The sequence below is a fragment of the Rhinolophus sinicus genome, chromosome 8 (assembly GCF_057876585.1).
Source record: "Rhinolophus sinicus isolate RSI-liver-muscle chromosome 8, RSI-T2T, whole genome shotgun sequence".
Taxonomy (NCBI): domain Eukaryota; kingdom Metazoa; phylum Chordata; class Mammalia; order Chiroptera; family Rhinolophidae; genus Rhinolophus; species Rhinolophus sinicus.
This window is the reverse complement of record NC_142508.1, coordinates 25,390,463-25,409,173: the sequence shown is the minus strand read 5'-3', so window position 1 is coordinate 25,409,173 and position 18,711 is coordinate 25,390,463. Positions and strand designations below refer to the sequence as shown.

Genomic DNA, 18,711 nt, shown 5'->3' with positions numbered 1-18,711 from the left:
AAGTAAATGTTAGCTATTTAATCATGTTTCCACCTGGTGTTCACCTGGCCAGCTCTTAAATGTTGTGGTTTGATGGAATCCTAATTTTTCTCTTATTTTATTTATTCACACTGAGGAATGACATGCATCCTCTTGGCTCTAACTAATACCTCTGTGCTGATGGCTCCCACGTATGCCTGTTCCCGGAGCTCCCTGTCCAACGCCTCAGCATGGACCAGCACCTCACATCCACATACGTGAGCTTCTCATGTGCCACATGTCCCACACGACTGTCCTGTGTTCCTCCTCGCAGTGAATGGGTTCACCATCCTCCAGTGCCTGGAGCCATGACTGGGGCTCATTCTTGACGCCTGCTTTCTCCACCCATCTCCATGTATCAGGTCCTGTCAAGGCTGGCTCCTGCAGATATCTAGAATGTGTTCACTTTTCCTCATCCCCATCTGACACACAACAACTCTTCTTTGGAGTTTTGAAAGAGGCTCCTTGCTGGTTTCCCTCTCATTGGCTCCTCGAAGTTCATTTGGCACTTTGCAGCTCTGGTCATCTTTCTAAACCCTCCATCAGATTTCTTGTTTCTCCCCTTCCCGTGACTCCGTATGGCCCTTTGGACAAAGCCTGCACTACCTAAGATAGCTGACAAGTTTTTTCATGATCTGGTCTCTCCCTGCCCCCTAAACTCACTCATCACCCTCCCCCGCTACCCAGGACCCAGTTCTACTGAAATTCTCTGGTTTCTCTAAAGCACTGTGTGCTCTCTGTTCTCCAGAAGCTTCTTTTGTGTTGTCCTCTGTGCCTGGGACACGCTGCCAACCCTTCACCGCCTGCTCCTGGCGTCATTCAGGCCTCTCCTCACACATTGGTTCTTTCCAGAAATGTGTCCTGATGCTCCAGGTCTGAGAGAGGAACCCCTCCAAGGTGGACCCTATCCCAATGTCCCTTCCATCACATTCTTCACACAGGGTAGAGATTTGCCTCTTAATGTGTCCTTGTCCCACACCAGACTGTGGGGTGCTTGAGGGCAGGAATGATGCCTATTGACCGAGGTATTTCCAGTGCATAGAATAGTGTTGGGCACATGGATGGTGTTCAGTAAATATTGATTGATTTAATGGGTAAATGAATGATTTAATTAATTTAATAGATAAAGGATTCATGTGTACTATATCATGAAAATAGCCTTCTGGTTAATACATAGCAGGTGTCACCATTAGCAATGCAGATACGGAGGCTTCAGAAGCCTCAGACTGGGCTGCAGTCACTGGTGATGTAGAAACAGCCCATCATTTGACTTCCGGTTCAGGGTTTCAGCAGAGCAAGCTCTCAGTGTATCCATAATCTAAGCAGCAGGTCTGTTGGTTTTAGAATAAAAGCTTTTTAGGGTAATTGCTTGCTTTTTAGATTCCTTATGAAATAGTTTCCTTCTTTATACATTGATAGCCAGGTAAGTTATTTTTAGAGAGCAAGCTCAATAGCGGAAATTACGGCCTTTTAAGTTGAAAATTTGCCCTGGAAAACCTGTAGAGTGGCAAAAGGAGTGTCTAAAAAGGAGTCAAGAGGGTCTATTTTTATAACTGCACACTAGTGGACCATTCAGTCCAACCACAACTCACTTCTCTGGTTTTTGTCATGTTTCCTTGTCACAAGAGCAAACTCTTTCTCCACAATAACTTTCCAGAGGACAGCAATCACAAAAGTCAAAGTCCTGGTCCTGTACAGGCTGCTATATATTTCTTAGTTTGATATGTCATAAAACATTTGTTCTTTTAAATGGCAGTTTGGGAGGTACATACAATTTATTACTCAACAGCATAAAGTTGGCAGATTCTTGTACCCTAAAGTTCTTTTCTCCACAAATTGTTGATGCTTTTATTTTTAATACTAAGAATGAAAAAAATTTAAAATGTTTAGATTGCAGTAATTTTTAATTGGGACAGAGCTAAGCTGAAGTTTGTATTTATTTTTAATCTACTTAAAAATGGATTGTGACAATAGTATAAATAATCTATGTTGGGAATATATACTATGTGTGTACATTATTATGCTGCTAAAGATCACTAAATCAGATGATTTCTGTAGCAATTTCCATTTCAGTCTTTTTTTCCCAATGTACTTATCTCTGACTATTAATTTCCCGCTTGTTATTTTTCTACCCATCTGGACCATGAGTTCCTTCAAGGCAGGGCCTAGTGTTATTCAACTTTGAATCCCAGGTCTGCTGTAGTACTTTGAATTTAATAAATTCTCACTGAGTCTAGTAAGGAATACATGACTAAGCAGTCTTACATCCAAGCAATCAGTTAGTGAATTTAAGCCATTCTTATCACCACATAGAGTTGGTAACAACTTTGCATCTTTTTAAAAATAATCCCTATTCTATCTTGCTTCCCATTTTTCCTCCAAAGCCTATCACAATATCTGGCATAAAATTGATAAATTTGTTAAATGTTCACTGACTTCAAAATTTAAAGTTTTACTAACTTATGTTGACCTTTCTGTAGTGAATATGATTTTAAAAGATTTTTACTATGCTTCATAGTGAGTAAAACAGTGAGAGAGAAATGTTGTAAAATATACCCTAGATGGTCTGTCTCACTGTCATTCCTTTGTTTATAAATATTGACAGTGATATATACTTAAGTACTTAATTATTTACTAGTAGTAAAAAAATAGTTTCATTTGGGAAAAACACATACTTGGCTCAGCTCTTTATCACAGTAACACACTACAATGGCTTTCCTCCTAGGGCCTTGGGAATTAGTGTGTGATTGGTGGACATCTGAAGGGAGAATACATGCTACGATATTCTTACCAAAATCTCCACCTTGTTACTAGGCGTATGGCATAAATTAATTGTATTGCAATACTTCCTGCAATTTACTTCCCTAGCCAGGCCACTTATAAGGGGAAAATCTTACAAGTCTGATTGTCATCCCACAGTAGAGTGTCAGTGACCAGGCCCACGTCCTTGGGATTTTCTGGCTCCAACAATACTAATAATTACTGTGGATTAAGTGCTTATCATCCGCTACACTTTGTAGCAACCTATTTCAACATATTATCTCATTTAATCCTCATTAAATCCTTCAAAGTCTATACACGCCTTTCCCCGTTTTTTTCAAGTGAGGTAAATGTGACAAAGTAACACACCGGACATTGTCGGCCATGAGTGTGAGTGGGTGGTGGAGTGCAGATTCAATGCCACTTCTGTTTGATTTCAGAGACCTACCTTGATCAGTACAGTACTTTACATTTTATTGAAGTGTAATTGACATGCATACTGACCATTAGTTTCAGGGGTACAACATAATAATTCAATAATTTTGTATTTTGCAAAATTATCACCACAATAAGTCTAGTTAAGTTAACATCCATTTCATCTGTACTTCTCTTGATGATTAATTTGGCTTAAAAATATCCTCAAATACTGCTGATTGATCTGAAATAAAATACTGAAATATCTCTCAGTGTTAAGGCACTTCTGATTTTATGATTAGATTTTAAGGGATTTTAAAGTCTTAAAGATGAGAAACAATATATATAGTCATGGGATGAAAAGTACAGCATAGGGCATATAGTCAGTGATATTGGAATAGCTGTGTATGGTGTCAGATGGGTAATAGACTTGGGGAGGTTGTCACTCAGTGAAGCGTATAAATGTCTAATCATTATGTTGTTTTGTACACCTGAAACTAATAAAAATAAAACGATGAGAAAACAGGCAGGCAGAGTGACTTGTATTTAATAATAGATCACACTCTGTCCTGGCAGAGCTAAACCCAGAACTTCTTCATTTATCATTTGTCATTCTTCCTTAAGTTGGGATTCATTTATCATTTATCCATATGTGTCTATTTTGTTTGGCCAGCATTCTAGGAGCTCAGTACATATTTGTTGAACACATGAGCGAATGAGTGAGGCTAGCAGTGCATCTAGTATTGACAGTGGGGACACAGAGCTAAAAAGCACAGGTCTTTATCTCAAGAAACTGACCGTCTAACAGGGAATCTTGCACAAATAGCACTGTGGCCAGATGTCTAGCTACCCTACGGGATGATCAGAGATACTCGGAAGGGTATGTCATGGTGTGCAGGGAACTACGAGCTGTTTGTGCCGCTGGAAATAAGAGTGGAGGGGACTCGATTCTGGGTCTGTAAATGTCATGTGAGAGCTCATGAAGAGAGAGCTCAGGAAGTTTTGTTCTGTCAGGAAGAGATTTAAAAGAGAGAAATAAGATGGTCAAACCTGTATTTTAGAAGAATCCCTGGGGTGTTTGTGTGGTGAACTCGCCAATTGACAACTTGGAATTTATAGTGATGGTCTGGCCTAGGGTTGCTGTAATAGGGTTGGCGAAGAGAAGGATTTAAGAAGTATTTGGAAGATGTCCAGAGCTCAAGGTATAGATTTGAAAAACCATTAGCTTATCTGTGGTAATTGATACTCTAAGAATGAATGAGTTCTCAGGAGAGTTTGGAAACTTGTGGGGGAGGAAGACTAATATTCAATGGACGGGGGGAGAGTTGCCCACACATGATAACAGGCAGAAATGGTCAAAGATTGGGGGTTTCTCCTAAGCCAAGGAGTAGGTGTTTGAAGAAGGAAAACATGCTCTGTAGTGTGAGGCAGTGAAGACAGCAGATGCACACTAAGTTTTTGAGATTTCTAGATGACAAAGGGGCTAGATATTGAATAACGGCTACGGGAGAACCTGGAGGCAAATGAGGGGTTTTGTTTCTGGTTTAAGATGGGAGAGGCTGTAGCAGGTTCACAGACTGAAGCCAAGAAAAATCAAGAAGTTGAAGACAGAAAGAAAGAACACAGGTCCTCCAACTCCCCACCCAAAGTCCTTTATTCACATTCTCAGCTACTTGGATCTGAAAGTTTTAGGTTTGAGTCTTCCAGGATACATCAGAGTAGTCCCCTTGTCGAATTAATATGTTTCAATTCCCTTCCATCACAGAAACTGTTTCCAAAATTCACTAATTCTCACATAGTGAAACTGCTTTAATGAGAACCCAGTCAAGGAAAGGAGTGTCATCTGCAGTACGTATCACGGGCACATAGTAAATGTGTGTGAACAAACACACTGATGCAGGCCACCTCTGCACTCATGGTGGAACTCAGGAGTCTTTCTGAAGACTCTCATGCTGCCTGTATTACAGTTAATATTTCATCTTACCTCCCCAGACTAAATCCCAGGCTTCCCAAGGGCAGAAGACAATCACCTATGTATCTCATTAGCCCTCAAACTCTCAGCAATACTTAGCAAAAAGAAAAACACAAACATTAATGCATATTTATCTGAATAAGTGATAAGAGCTAAGATACTTCAGTCATTTTTATCTTATTTTGAAAGAAGGGTTTCTATATCTTGTTGGCATTTTCAGCCTATTTTTTCCTATCTACCTTATAAAAACAAGCCATTGCTCTAACACAACTCTGATATTCCACCTTGATATCAAAACACATTTAAATCTAGTAATACACTATTTTAACTCCAGGATTTTTTTACTTCATAGTTTCATCAATTCCTTAAAATCAGTTTTTATGAATTGAAGAGATGAAAAGCAAGTTGCCTTATGTATTTTGGAAAAGCTCCCGCTTGATTCCTTATGCTACTTTTTTATGCTCTATTATAACAGTAGAGGATGGTAGGCAGCATAAAGACTCTGCCGTGGTGAAGTAAATGACTGCATTTCTCTACATCTTAGCATTTCTAGCATGTGTTAGTTGTGTTGTAATTATTTGTGTATGTCTTCATAAGCCCTGAACCTTGCAGGGGCATGTGCCATTTATCATTTCTTTAATCCCTATTGGAATACCTGACACATAATAGGCACTCATTGAAAATTTCCTGAATGAATGAAATGCAGAGCTGAGACAAGTCATAAAGTGACTTTAGAGCTGCCAAGATTATACATAGACTTTTGTTCCATGAAACCCCCCAAAAATGCAGGAGTGGTGTATGTGTATGTGGGGCGGGGGGGGGGTGATGTGATATTTAAACTTTTAAAATTCCTTTGTGTCTTTTTAGATTGTCAACATCTCGAATGTTTTTAACCTGGTGGCATATGAACCACGCTTTCTGAGCACAGTGTTTTCCCTCGGTCTTTTCTGTAGGTTGGACTCCGATCTGTGATCGAGCAGTTTCCTGGGAATCTTGACTTCGTCCTTGTGGATGGGGGTTTTGTCCTAAGCCATGGCCACAAGCAGCTGATGTGCTTGGCCAGATCTGTGCTCAGCAAGGCCAGGATCTTGCTGCTTGATGAGCCCAGTGCTCATTTGGATCCAATGTGAGTTTCAGCATCCCTGATATGGGACCACAAGGGAGTGGCGTCACTGAGACCTGCTCCACACCAACACAAATCCCCAGTAGGCTGTCGTGTCTGCAAGTAGAGGAAGCGCCTTCACACAAAATAACTGCACAGTGGAAAAGTCACCATTTGACATCAGCACGAGAGCTTATTTCCTAGCATAAGAGCCCTGGGTTCTCTTCTGAGTGCAGTTCTGGTGTTTCATACAAACTCCCCCTTTGCAATCCACAATAGGATATTTAGCTACATAGGCATACTCTGACCCTTATGATATATTTTCCTTTCTATTTCATTTGTATAATAGGAACTATTTATAGTACAAAAGAACTACTAGTCAGTCTACATAATGAAAAAAACTGTACCTCTGTGAAATTTTCTTCAAGAAAATTTTGATGGAAACTTTGAATCTATCCTATGGTTGGAAAGTTTTTTGTGGCTGACTCTATATCACCGTTATGTTAAAAGTATTTAAAGAAAGATAAGTAATTTAAAAAGGTATGTTATCAAAGGTGCAGGCAGATTATTGATGTTATGTAATGTTATGTGTGGTATTTTCTCTCTTTTCTAGAACATACCAAATCATTCGCAGAACTCTAAAACAAGCGTTTGCTGATTGCACCGTGATCCTCTGTGAACACAGGATAGAAGCAATGTTGGAATGCCAGCGATTTTTAGTGAGTGTTTATAATTTACTTAAGATCTAATTTCTCCTTTAATCCTTGATAACAATCTCTCACGTGATAGTGCTTGCAAATTGCAGCAATATACAAGTTCTTCCTTAAAACGTGTGTCATAGAGCCATCCAGCTTCACTCAAAAGAGATGCACCAGCTTCTCACTTTGGTCTGAGCTATGAGGTGAGGTTGGAATTCAGTAAATCCAAAATAGCAGCATATTACTAAGTTACATGAATACACTGGAACATCTATACTGTTTGAGTCCTTTATTTTGTGGATCTAGTCATAAGATAGAGTAAGTCCTTACGCTTTCAATAACTAAGTCTCCCTTGGACGGGGTCCAAGACAGGCCTGGATTGTCTTGCAATCTCACGTATGGTTTTAATGCAGTCGTGGAAAGGCTTGTTTCATTTTTCTAGTCATTAGGTGGAGCTCAGGTGAGTGCCTCTCCCAACCACCTCCTCGTGGTGCTTTCAGAACTGTCACAGATTCTTTCAAGTGATGTTTACAAATTCTGTTGGGTTTAGTCACAAGGAAGTTCTGAGGATGATGTAGCACGTCATTTCTGTTAAGGCTTTTGAGGTTCCTGGAGGTAAATGCTTCCCTTACTGAAGGATTGCTATTACCATTATTATGACTAATCTTCAGCTGACAAATCAGGAGGCCGACTCACAACCTCTTGCCCTGCTGTGGTCAGGGTCGGGCGACTGGGTAAAGCCCTTCTCTTTTCTGGCCTTGGGTTTGCTTGACTTGAACACGTGAAGAGGCGTATTAAGGTCAGGCCTCCTGAGTGACTTGGAATCATTAAGCTTCAGTCCTGTTGAATAGGTTCAACTCTTTGTCATGCTGTGGACGTATACTCATTTTTAAAGTAATATGTAAGGGATCTAACAAAAATCATTCTGGTTTACGAAGCAGCCTTAGCTCCTGTAACATTCTCTGAAGAAAGACATTGCTCAGTACTATTCTAATTAAAAAAAAAAAAAAAAAAAAGTATCCCAGCTGCTAAGTAGGAAGTTACAGCTAATTTCACAGATGGCAGAAGCTCCATAAAGCAAGAGGACGAGAGGACTCAGCAGTGAAATGAGACAGCCCTGGCTGTTCACACTGCCTGCCCCTGGACGCTCTTTTCTTCTGGGCTTTTCCTGCCTCTGCGCCTTTGCCACCTTCTGTCCTTGCTCTGGCCGCCCTGCCTTCTGTCCACGACCTCACTAACGGCCACTTCCCTAGGTCATAGAGGAGAACAAAGTGCGGCAGTACGACTCCATGCAGAAGCTTCTGAGCGAGAAGAGCCTCTTCCAGCAGGCCATCAGCCCCTCTGACCGGCTGAAGCTCTTCCCCCAGCGGAGCTCCAGCAAGCACAGGTCTCGATCCCAGATCGCTGCCCTGAAGGAGGAGGCAGAAGAAGAAGTGCAAGACACCAGGCTGTAAAGCAGCACGAGCGTGTGCGTGGATGCTCTTCCGGAGCTGCAGGAGGGATGGCTTCGGCCGCAGAACACAAGGATGAATAACGCTGTTTTTAAAAAGGCAACATTTTGGGGAGAGGAATTAAGGACATTCACATAGGTCTGGATAAATGGCTTCCTGGCAATGGTCAAATTGTATGAAAGGTACTTCAAATCCTTGAAGATTTACCACGTCTGTTTGCAAGCCATATTTTCCTGAAAGCTTTTCCCCTTGGTAGTCTTTGGGAAGGTGGCTGTAAATGTCAGCCAGCTTAATTGTTCAACATAGTGAAATTTGCTAATTTGTATTATTGGAGAAGAACTGTAATCATACTACTTAGAGATGCAATGAAGTAATGATAACTGGAAACTTTAGTGGTTTGTATTCCTTTTTCTCCACTCTCTCTGAGATATTTAAAAACAACTGTGTCTGTTGAGCATGTGCCGTTGCCAAGCAAGCATCTGAATACTGTGAGAGTCACACGACAGCCTGCCAAAATACGTACCATGCAACATCTAGGTATCAGTCAGGAGAGAGGGCTTCCTGATCCTGGAAATCAGGGTTAGGACCATCCAGCGCTACCAAAAATCCAAATAATTCAGATATCAGAATATCTCCCTTACCTAGGAAAAGGGCTGTTACAGTCCCAGCCAGGAAGGGGACAGGATAGCTCTCTTGATGCAAAAGTTGACATGCCTTTCCCCAGCTTCCAGAAAACAATAAGCTCATAAGACCTCTGACATGCAGAAAGGTTGGAAAAATACTTTAATGCAAATTGGTGCAGGAAAACCGTTCTTACCACAGGAGCTCCAGGTAGAGGGTGTGCAGGCAGGTATGTCATGGGCGCTCCAAGTAGACGTTCATGAGACCCAAAGATCCAGGTGTACATGGGGTGATGTTGTGTGTTTTCAGGCTAGCTCTATGCACTTCATAAAGTAAATACTGAGTGAGAGAGAGACTGGGAGATACACTGAAGAGTCAATCATGAATTCATTTTAGATGCTTCTGTTTTATAATTTTGTGATGCAAATGAAATTTTCTCTAGGAAATATTATTTATTTTAATAATGTTTCAAACTCATATATAAATGACTGTATTTTAAGAATGATTATATTATGAATTATATTTGTATAACTTTTTTATATTGGAAATGCTGACTTTTAATGGCAGTTGCTATTTTTATGATATATTATGTTAAAACTGGGGGGGGGGCAGGTGGGGCAAATTTAGGGTGATATTGGCCAGAGGCTGTGAATTGCCTTGATGGTGTGGAGAGAAGTATTATGGCTCACACAGGTGTTGTGTAGACCTGTATGACTGCTGGCCAGCACACAGGTTCCCTCTTAGATGCAGGTCTAAAGAAAACAGAACCACAAAATCAGACCACTTTTATTAGGGACACACGGCCTCTCTAACTCCATCCTGACCCGAAAGATTGCAGTCTATTTATTACTGTAAGAAAATGCAATGTGTCAATAAATCCACATATTTGTGTGAAACTTAGCTGTTTTCAGATGTGTTCATTAATCGTGTCTCATTGATCTCTTACTTCAGTCTCTAAGGCTCCTGGAACACACACCACGAAGCTTTCCTTTAGATACAGCTTCTTGAGAATCCCACAGGAGTAAAGACACTCTTAAAAAAATTGTTTCTTTTTTGATATTGTGGTAAAACATACATCACCATTTGCAGGTGCACAGTTCAGTGGCCTTCGGTACATGCACATTGTTGAACAATCATCATCATCACCATCCATCCACAGAACTTTTTTCTATCTTGCAAAATTGAAACTCTGTAGCCATTACATAAAACTCCCCACTTGTCCCTTCCCCCAGCCCCTAGCAACCACCATTCCACCTTCTGCCTATGAATTTGACTACTCTAAGTACTTCATATGAGTGGAACCATTTATCCTTTTATGATTAGTTTATTTCAGTTAGTATAATGTCTTTAAGATTCATCCATGTTGTGGCCTTTGTCATAATTTTCTTCCTTTTTAAGACTAAATGATATTCCATGTATGTATATGCTACATTTTGTTTATCCATTCACTTGTCAATGAACACTTAGGTTGCTTCTACCTTTTGACTATGTTAAATAGTGCTTTTATGAACATGGGTGTACAGATATCATTTTGTATCCCTGCTTTCATGAGTTAGGACACTTTTCAAGTTATTTTAAAATGGAGGCTTATAGAACAAATATAATATATATATATATATATATATATATATATATATATATATATATATTCCACATGGGCCCCTTTATTTACTTGAGTGCTTATTGCTTTTGATAAGAGAGCACATCTCACCAAGAGAAATATTATTTCTACACGAGAACCTGGGTGGCTTTTCTTTGTCCAACTCCTTGTTTTTAATTGATGAGGCTTCTTTGGTCCCCTTTTTCCTTGCAGAGTTTCTTCATGACAGTTGCAGGTGCCATTGTGTGGTAGGTAGATGGATACCAGATCCCTACCGAATGCCATGTCCTCCAAACTCTGTCTTTTCTTATTTGGAGGTTTGTTTTCACGTGACCCCAAGAGGGCAGTCTCAGAGCATGTTCTCTCCTAGTCATTCTAGTTCATTTTTTTAAATTAATAAACTTCATTTTTTAGGGCATTTTTAAGTTCACATCAAAATTGAGCAGAAAATACGAATGCCCCCAGTCCCCACACATGCACACCCTCTCCCTCTGTTGACAACATCCCACACCAGAGTGACACATTTGTGACAGTCAACATATCATTATTACCCAAAGTCCATGACTTACATTAAGTTTCACTTCATTACTTTAAGTAAAAGAAGCCTTTTCCTGTTGACTTTTTTTATGTAGTGATATTGCTTTTGTTTCCTCCTTTAGACCTGGAAACTGTGGCTTTTCATGGTGTGCTCTCTGTTTTCAGTGCAGAATAATATTCCAATGTCTGGATGTGCCACAGCTTATCCATCACTTACTGAAGGATGTCTTCATTTATTTTGTGTGTACGTGTATCTCGGATGTTAGGCACACACACATTGAGGATTGTCATGTCTTCTTGGAGCATTGACCACTTTATAATTATATAATGTTCCTCTTTACCGCTAATAATTTTCCTTGCTCTGAAATTAATATACATATTCCCTTTTTCTTTAGATTAATGTTAGTGTGATAATAACTTTCTCCATCCTTTTAGTCTGTATGGGTCTTTATATTAAAGTGAGTTTCTTGTAGACAACGTATAATTGGTTTTTGATCCACTCTGATCTGTCTTTTAATTAGTGTTTATACCATTGAAATTTAAAGTGATTCTTGATGTAGTTTGATTAATATCTGTCATATTTGTTACCGTTTTCTATTTGTTGCCCTTGTTCTTTGTTTCTATTATTGCCTGCCACATTTTTCTGTGGCTTTAATTGAACATTTTATATGATTCTATTTTTTTCTTTCTTAGCATATCAATGATACTTTTATTTTACCTTTACACTTTTTGTGGTGGTTGCTCTAGAGTTTGCAATATATATTTATAACTAATCCAACTTCCCTTTAAATAACACTGTGCATGGGAACCTTATAACAAGTACCTTATAATACCGAAATATTCCTAATTCCTCACTCCTGCCCCTGGTACCATTTATGTCATTCACTTCATGTACACATAAGCAAGGATATTTAGATACATATTATACATAATCAAATACATGTTGCTATCATTTATTGAACAAGCTGTAATATATTAAATTGATTAAGGATTAAAAAATAGAATTTCAATTTTACATTCACTTATTCATTGTCTGATATTCTTCCTTTCTTTATATAAATCTGTATTTTCAGCCTATCTCCTTCTCCTTCTCTCTAAAGTGCTTTTAACATTTCTTGGTAGATAGGTCTTCTGGCAACAAATTCCCTGAATTCTTGTTTGCCTAAGACTGTCTTTATCTCTCCTTCACTTTTGTAGAATAATTTCACAGGGTATTGAGTTCTAGGTTGGTGGGTGTTTTTTTTTCTCTTAACCCTTTAAATATTTCACTCCACTCTTCTTGCCCTCACTGTTTCTGAGGAGTAGTTGGATGTAATTCTTATATTTTCTCTTCAATAGGTAAGATGTTTTTTTCCCCTCTGGCTTATTTTATTTTCCCCCCATTTTATTTGATTTTTCTATAATTAGAATATGATATGCCTAGGTATAGTTTTCTTTTTGTTTGTTTTTAGTGTATTTTTGTTTTGCATTTACCCTGCTTGGTTTTCTCTGATCTTCCTGGATCTATGGTTTGGTGTCTGACATTAACTTGGGAAAATTCTCAGTCACTATTGCTTCAAATATGTTCTCTCTCTCTCTCTCTCTCTCTCTCTCTCGCTCTCGCTCTCGCTCTCTTTTTCTTTCTTCTCTTTCTGGTATTCCCATTACAGATATTGTATACCTTTTGGATATTCAGGGTTTATTGTTTTGGGGTTTTTTTCCCCATTTTTTTCCTCTTTGCTTTTCAGTTTTGGAGGTTTCTATTGTCATATCCTCAAGCTCAGAGAGTGTTTCCTTAGTCATATCCAGTCTACTATTGAGCCTATCAAAGCATTCTTCATTTCTGTTACAGTGTTGTTTTTTGTTTTTATCATTAGCGTTTCCTTTTGATTCTTTTTTAGAATTTCCAACTCTGCTTACATTTTCCATGTGTTCTCGTATCTTGTTTACTTTTTCCAATACAGCCCTAAGGATATTAGTCGTAGTTTTTATGTATTCCTGGTCTGATATTTCCAACATTCCTGGCATATCTGAGTCTGGTTCTGATGCTAGTTTAATTTCTTCAAACTGTGTTTTTTGCCTTTTTGTATGACATATAATTTTCTGTTGAAAGGTGGGCATGATGTGCTGAGAAAAAGAAACTGGTAAATAGGCTTCAGTTCTATAGTATTAATGTGGGAGGTGAGGGGACGGGAGACAAGTGTTCTGTAGTCCTATGATTAGGTCTCTGTCATTTGGTGAGCCTGTGTCCCTGGCCTGTGAACTTGACCAGTGCTTCTCAGCTTCTCTCCATCGCTTGGTTGGGACAGGATAGCCAGTGTTGGCTGAAGCTGGGCATTTCCCTTTACCTAGGTACACTAGGCTTAGCTAAAACAATTTCTCCTGAGGGCAGGCCTGTGTGCCCTGAGGTATATTTCAAAATAATTATTTTTCCCCTCCTCCTGCCAGAATCATGAGGAAATTTTCACTGATCGTCACTCTGAGTACCTGTTAGCGAGCCTAGAGGTAAAACTCATGAAGTGTGTGTCCCCTGTCCCCTGAGACTAGATTCCCTTGTCTCTCAGGCTTGTCTGCACTGAGTCTATAGCAATTCATCAGTTGCAGTTCAGGTATTCTTGCCCCAGCACTGGTTCCTAAGGAGGTTTCTACTTGGTGGTTTCTACAGGTAAGTTGTGATTCTCTGTACCCACTTGTCTGTCTCTCTAGTATTGAGGGGCAGCAGTTTGCCCTGTGACCTTACTTCTCTGATGAATCAAAGAAGAGTTGTTGATTTTTCAGTTTGCTCAACGTTTTATCATTTGGTTAGAGTGGTGACTTCTAAGCTCCTTACGTGCCAGATCAGAAACCGGAAGTTTTTCTAGCTCATTTTGAGTAAAATAAAAAAGAACTTTGGAACGGTGCAAGGAGTCCAATGCAAACTAAATGTAACAAAATAAGCCCTAGTTCTGAAAGCTCACGGATAGAAAAAAAACACTGAAACAAGAAAGGAAAGTCAGTGCTTGTCACGCAAACTCCATTGCTCACGCCGACACTGGCTTTTCCTCATATAAGATTTTCTTCCCTCCCCTTCTCCATTAAAAAAGTAAATAAATAAACTGTTTTGCCCACAGAGCTCCTGTTTTTACCTATTTGTTTTTATATGCCAGTCTTGAGCTTTGGGGGTTCCTTTCCCAGTCTGCGCCCATTCCCACCTGACACCCAGTTTCGTCATTGATTTCTCAGAACTTTCACTTTGTCTTCCTCATTATGAGAAAAAATGCTAAAGCCTGAAACAAGTACATTTCCTTCCAGTAACTGGGGACCTACCAGTGATGGGAAATTGCTGCATATTAGAGGAAAAGGCTAATAAAACCACCAGTGTAAATATTTTGGAAGTTTGCTAAAGAAAGAACCTGAAATGCTATGTGGAAGACAATTTAGAATGAGGTTTAAAGAGCTCAATATAAAAACCTGTTTGACCTGTTAAAGCAGGTGTGGATAATCACAACTCCCTATTAGAAGATACAATGAGAAATTCCTATAAATTCAAGACAAATACATTGGGGCATGAGAACTCCAATGGGTTGGGAGTTATCAGCTGCTCCCAGGAAATAGAGCCAGAGACCTAGTCACTATCTGTCAGGTGACAAGGAACCAGGTATCAGTATCTATGTACTTTCTCAGAGAAGGGAGAATTCTTGGCAGAAGGTTAAGTTTATTCCTTAATTCATTAGAGTAGGAACACTCACTTGCTTTTTAATAACTTCAGTTTCTCTAGGTGTCAAATGATATAGTGCATTGGGAAAAGTGGTCAAAATTTTTCGTTTAAGTGAATATGCTAATGTTGGTCTTTAACTTCATGTAGCAAAATGAATTAATGCAGCAATAATGCTAAATAGTTATTTGGATAAAAAGTTAAGACAATTTACAATACATCTGCCATTCATCAAATTACAAAATCTGTACAGAAAGTGCAGATTGACCTTCCCGAACTGTCCTCTTGTGGAGATTTTGTTGTATTGTTAGGATAATCAATTTCCCAAAAGAACACTTATGCCAACCATGGATATGAGAAGAGACTCACATGCTAACTTAAGTGAATCTCCATCATGTGTTTTCCTTCAGCCATGGTGAATATTAGAAAGGATAAATAGTTTGGGGTTATGAACAGTCCTTTAACCATGTTCTTTCCCATTTACCTTTGACACTGATAGATAATAGAAGGAATCAGCTTTAACTGTCACTGATGACAGATGTGCTGACAAATGGAACTAAAACTGAATTGTATTTTGATTGACAAGTATTGACACAAATCCTAAAAAATATACAGAAATCTACCATGCCTATGAAATTACAGTAGTAATTTACCCCCCAAAATTTATAATATAAAGAAACAAGCTTTCTCTGTTTTATTAAAAAGAAAAAGATCAATACAGAGAATGGAATGGTGGTTACCAGGGGCCCAGGGTGGGGGGAGGGGATGAGGAGATGTCAGTCAAAGGACACAAACTTCCAATTGTAAGGTGAATAAATTTGGGGGATCTAATGTACAGTACAGTATTATAGTTAATCCTGTGTTATATACTGAAAGTCAGTCACTAAGAATCTTAATTATGTTCTCACCACACAAAAAGCAATGGTGATTATATAACATGATGGAGGTATTAACTAATGCTACTGTGGGAATCATTTTGCAATATATAAGTGCATTAAACTTATACAGTGTTGTATATCTATTATATCTCATTAAAGCTGTAAACTAAATTAAACAAAATGGTGGAAAAAAAAGATACATTTTGCCACAGATGATTGCTTTGCCATAAGCTAATAAAAACAAGACTATTTTCCAATCAACCATTTCTCTTCCCTTCTGCCTCTTAACTGGCAACAGATACCAGGGGCTTATTAATATGCTAAAAGAAAGGTTGTGAAACAAATTTGAGATCATAGGCAATATTATTGTGAGGAGGAAATTTTTATTTCTATTTCCTCTTATCTCCCATTTAGGCTGGATACTCCAGTGTCCTCGAGGAGGCAAAGTCGGAACCAGCATGTCCTCGCACAGACATAGCTTCCTTCCTACTTGGGAGCCCACACCAGCCATTTGCAGTTGAGCCTAGCAATATTGCCAGGCTTTTCAGTGGCCAGGGAACCACAGATGTAAAATGAAACCTTGCAATTAAACATTGGATGGCTATTACGTTGTTTTACATTTTCTGGTCAATTAAAGCATTAAAATTTCTTTTTGCAAATTTTAAATATATACAAAGGTAAATATATAGTATAATAAACTTCACCTCTCTCATCTTATTTCATCTGTACTCCCTTGTACTTCCCTACTATATTATTTTGAGCAAATCCCAGACATCACATAATTTCAGCTGTGTGTGTCTCTAAAAGACAAGGATTTTCTCTCTCATTTTTTTAAACATAACCACATTGCCATTGCCACAAGTGAAAAATAAAAAGTCCTTAATGTCCTCAAATATCTACTCAATACAAATGTCATTGTCTCATTTTTCTTCAAATATAAGTAGTCCTCACTTTGCATAGTAGTGTGGGACTATAAAAATGACCATGAAAAAATAATTTAAATAATTAATGGAAAAAAATTATGATTACTCTGTGACCTTTAAAAACATTAAACAAACATTAAAAACTCTGTTGGTTATAAATATATAAGAACATGGAAAAACTAGTAAAACTATTTAGTACACTAATTTCAAACATGGGAAACATTGAGAATTAAAGTGTTTTATTTCTTTGTGAAATATTTATCAAGAATAGCGGGAACAGAACACTTCTTCACCCCAGCAGTTTCTTCCCACAGCAGCTCAATCCAGTTTGCAGTTTGACCAACACATGGAGAGTCAGCTTCATTGTGCTCCCCCGAGCGCCATCAGTACCAGCTGGATACTTCCTCAGATTATAGTGGAACCCGGATCTGTTGGGAGATGTAGATGACATTTCTTCGGAGGGTAATGGTGACAATCAACCACCTATTCCAGGACAGCCTGTTGATGAATGCGGATTGCCTCAGGACCAGCATGGGAAAGAGCCCATTTCTGAAACCAGAATAGAAGTAGAAATTCCCAATATCAACTCTGTCTGATTTAGGAAATGAATTGTACTTTGTTAAGCTACCCAAATTTCTCATCATAGGACCCAAACCTTTTGATCCTCAGTATTATGAAGATGAATTTGAAAATGAGAAAGTGCTTGAAGAGGAAGCTAGAAGCAGGTTAAAATTAAAGGTAGAAAATACGATGGAGGAAACATTGGGATGAAAAAGGAAATTAAATTAAAGAAAGCAGTGCTCGATAGTCAGGTGGTCAGATGGAAGCCTGTCCCTGCATGTAGGTAATGAAGTGTGCGATGTCCACGGAGCCCCATGCAGGGCCACCATATCCACTTGTTTGTTAGAGAAGACGCTGGTCTACAGGGACAGGCCATCTTTAAATCCAAGTTCACCTTTAGACCTCACTCTATAGACTGTCACACATAGAAAGGTGACCCTGCCGCTTGCTAATAGATGCTTGGGGACACAGAAGGTTAGAATCTTACCAATCGCTGGTTGTGATCCTGAATGCCAATGCACCGAAAAGGTTAAGAAAGAAGACAAACGTTTGAAATCAACTCACCAGAGGATGACAGTCATCTGTCTGCGGAACAAGCAGAACCAGCAGGGACCACGTGCCCCCCACCAGGACCCCAGCAATGACGATGAGAAGGAGGAAGGCGATGAAGCCATTAAAAAACAGACCAAGGGGGACTCAGAGAGGAACAGACCGGAATCTATTCATCAGACAGCAATGAAGAAGCAGAAGAAAATAAATCTCAAACATTTCCAAGAGCAAAGCGACTCACAGTGATTGGGTGAACCCCCGATATCGGAAAGCAGGGAGTGAAGAAAAAGATGATGACAGAATTATAAAGTGTACACTCCTTGTATGCGTTGTTTTCAACAGTTTATTTTAAAACAGTGCCGGCTTGTTTTGATTGAAATGATGAATTGAGTTGCTTTTGCATAAATAATCCTAGCTGTGAATAAAAAAATGTTCAGAAGCAAAAAAAAGTAGTTTGAAGAATGCTTGCCTTCTGTTGGTTTTGTAACTTACAATATGATGAGAGCGTCTCTTCTGTGTATTGGCAAGTTGTCATATGCCTACGTTTGGATCAGCTCCAACATTTTGTCCTTTATGCCTCCAGTGTTATGAAAAACTCCTGGAGAGAGGTTTGTTTCATGTAAAGATTTTAGCTGGTGTCACTTCCTCTGAGACAGCTTTGTCTTTTTGTCACAACCACTTTTTTCAATTATGTCACTAAGTTTGCCTTCACTGAGTTCCTCTGACTGCATATCTAGTCTCTGGAATAGCCGTAGTGTGAGTGGTTCGTCCCTCTGTCAACTCTTTCTTCTGTAACTGCTTTACATTCTACTTGAATTTCACTTCCAGCGTTATCACTTTGTGTTCCTTTGCTGCATTTTCGTCTTTGTTGGCCAATTCCCTCTTGATTCTCTGGTTTTGTAAAATGTCATGTGGGTTTATCACTGAGAGACAAGGAGGCAACACATCCACATA

General features: G+C 39.0%; 1 protein-coding gene and 1 pseudogene across 4 annotated transcripts in view; both read left to right on the top strand.

The window, feature by feature from the left end:
• Positions 1 to 16,351, top strand: part of CFTR (CF transmembrane conductance regulator) — a 169,357-nt gene extending 153,006 nt beyond the window's left edge. For 2 of the 4 annotated variants that reach the window (XM_088799960.1, XM_019743195.3), the window contains 3 exons: positions 6,118 to 6,290; positions 6,880 to 6,985; positions 8,218 to 8,562. In XM_088799960.1, the coding sequence (XP_088656086.1) occupies positions 6,118 to 6,290; positions 6,880 to 6,985; positions 8,218 to 8,418 (480 nt within the window). In that variant the 3' untranslated portion in view covers positions 8,419 to 8,562. Of the gene's footprint in view, positions 1 to 6,117; positions 6,291 to 6,879; positions 6,986 to 8,217; positions 9,933 to 16,138 lie in introns of those variants that run through there. The other 2 variants (XM_088799959.1, XM_019743194.3) reach the window with 2 other exon arrangements.
• A 466-nt stretch (positions 16,352 to 16,817) lies between these two features.
• LOC148757388 (RNA polymerase-associated protein LEO1 pseudogene) lies at positions 16,818 to 18,035 on the top strand (annotated as a pseudogene).
• The last annotated feature ends 676 nt before the right edge of the window (positions 18,036 to 18,711 follow it).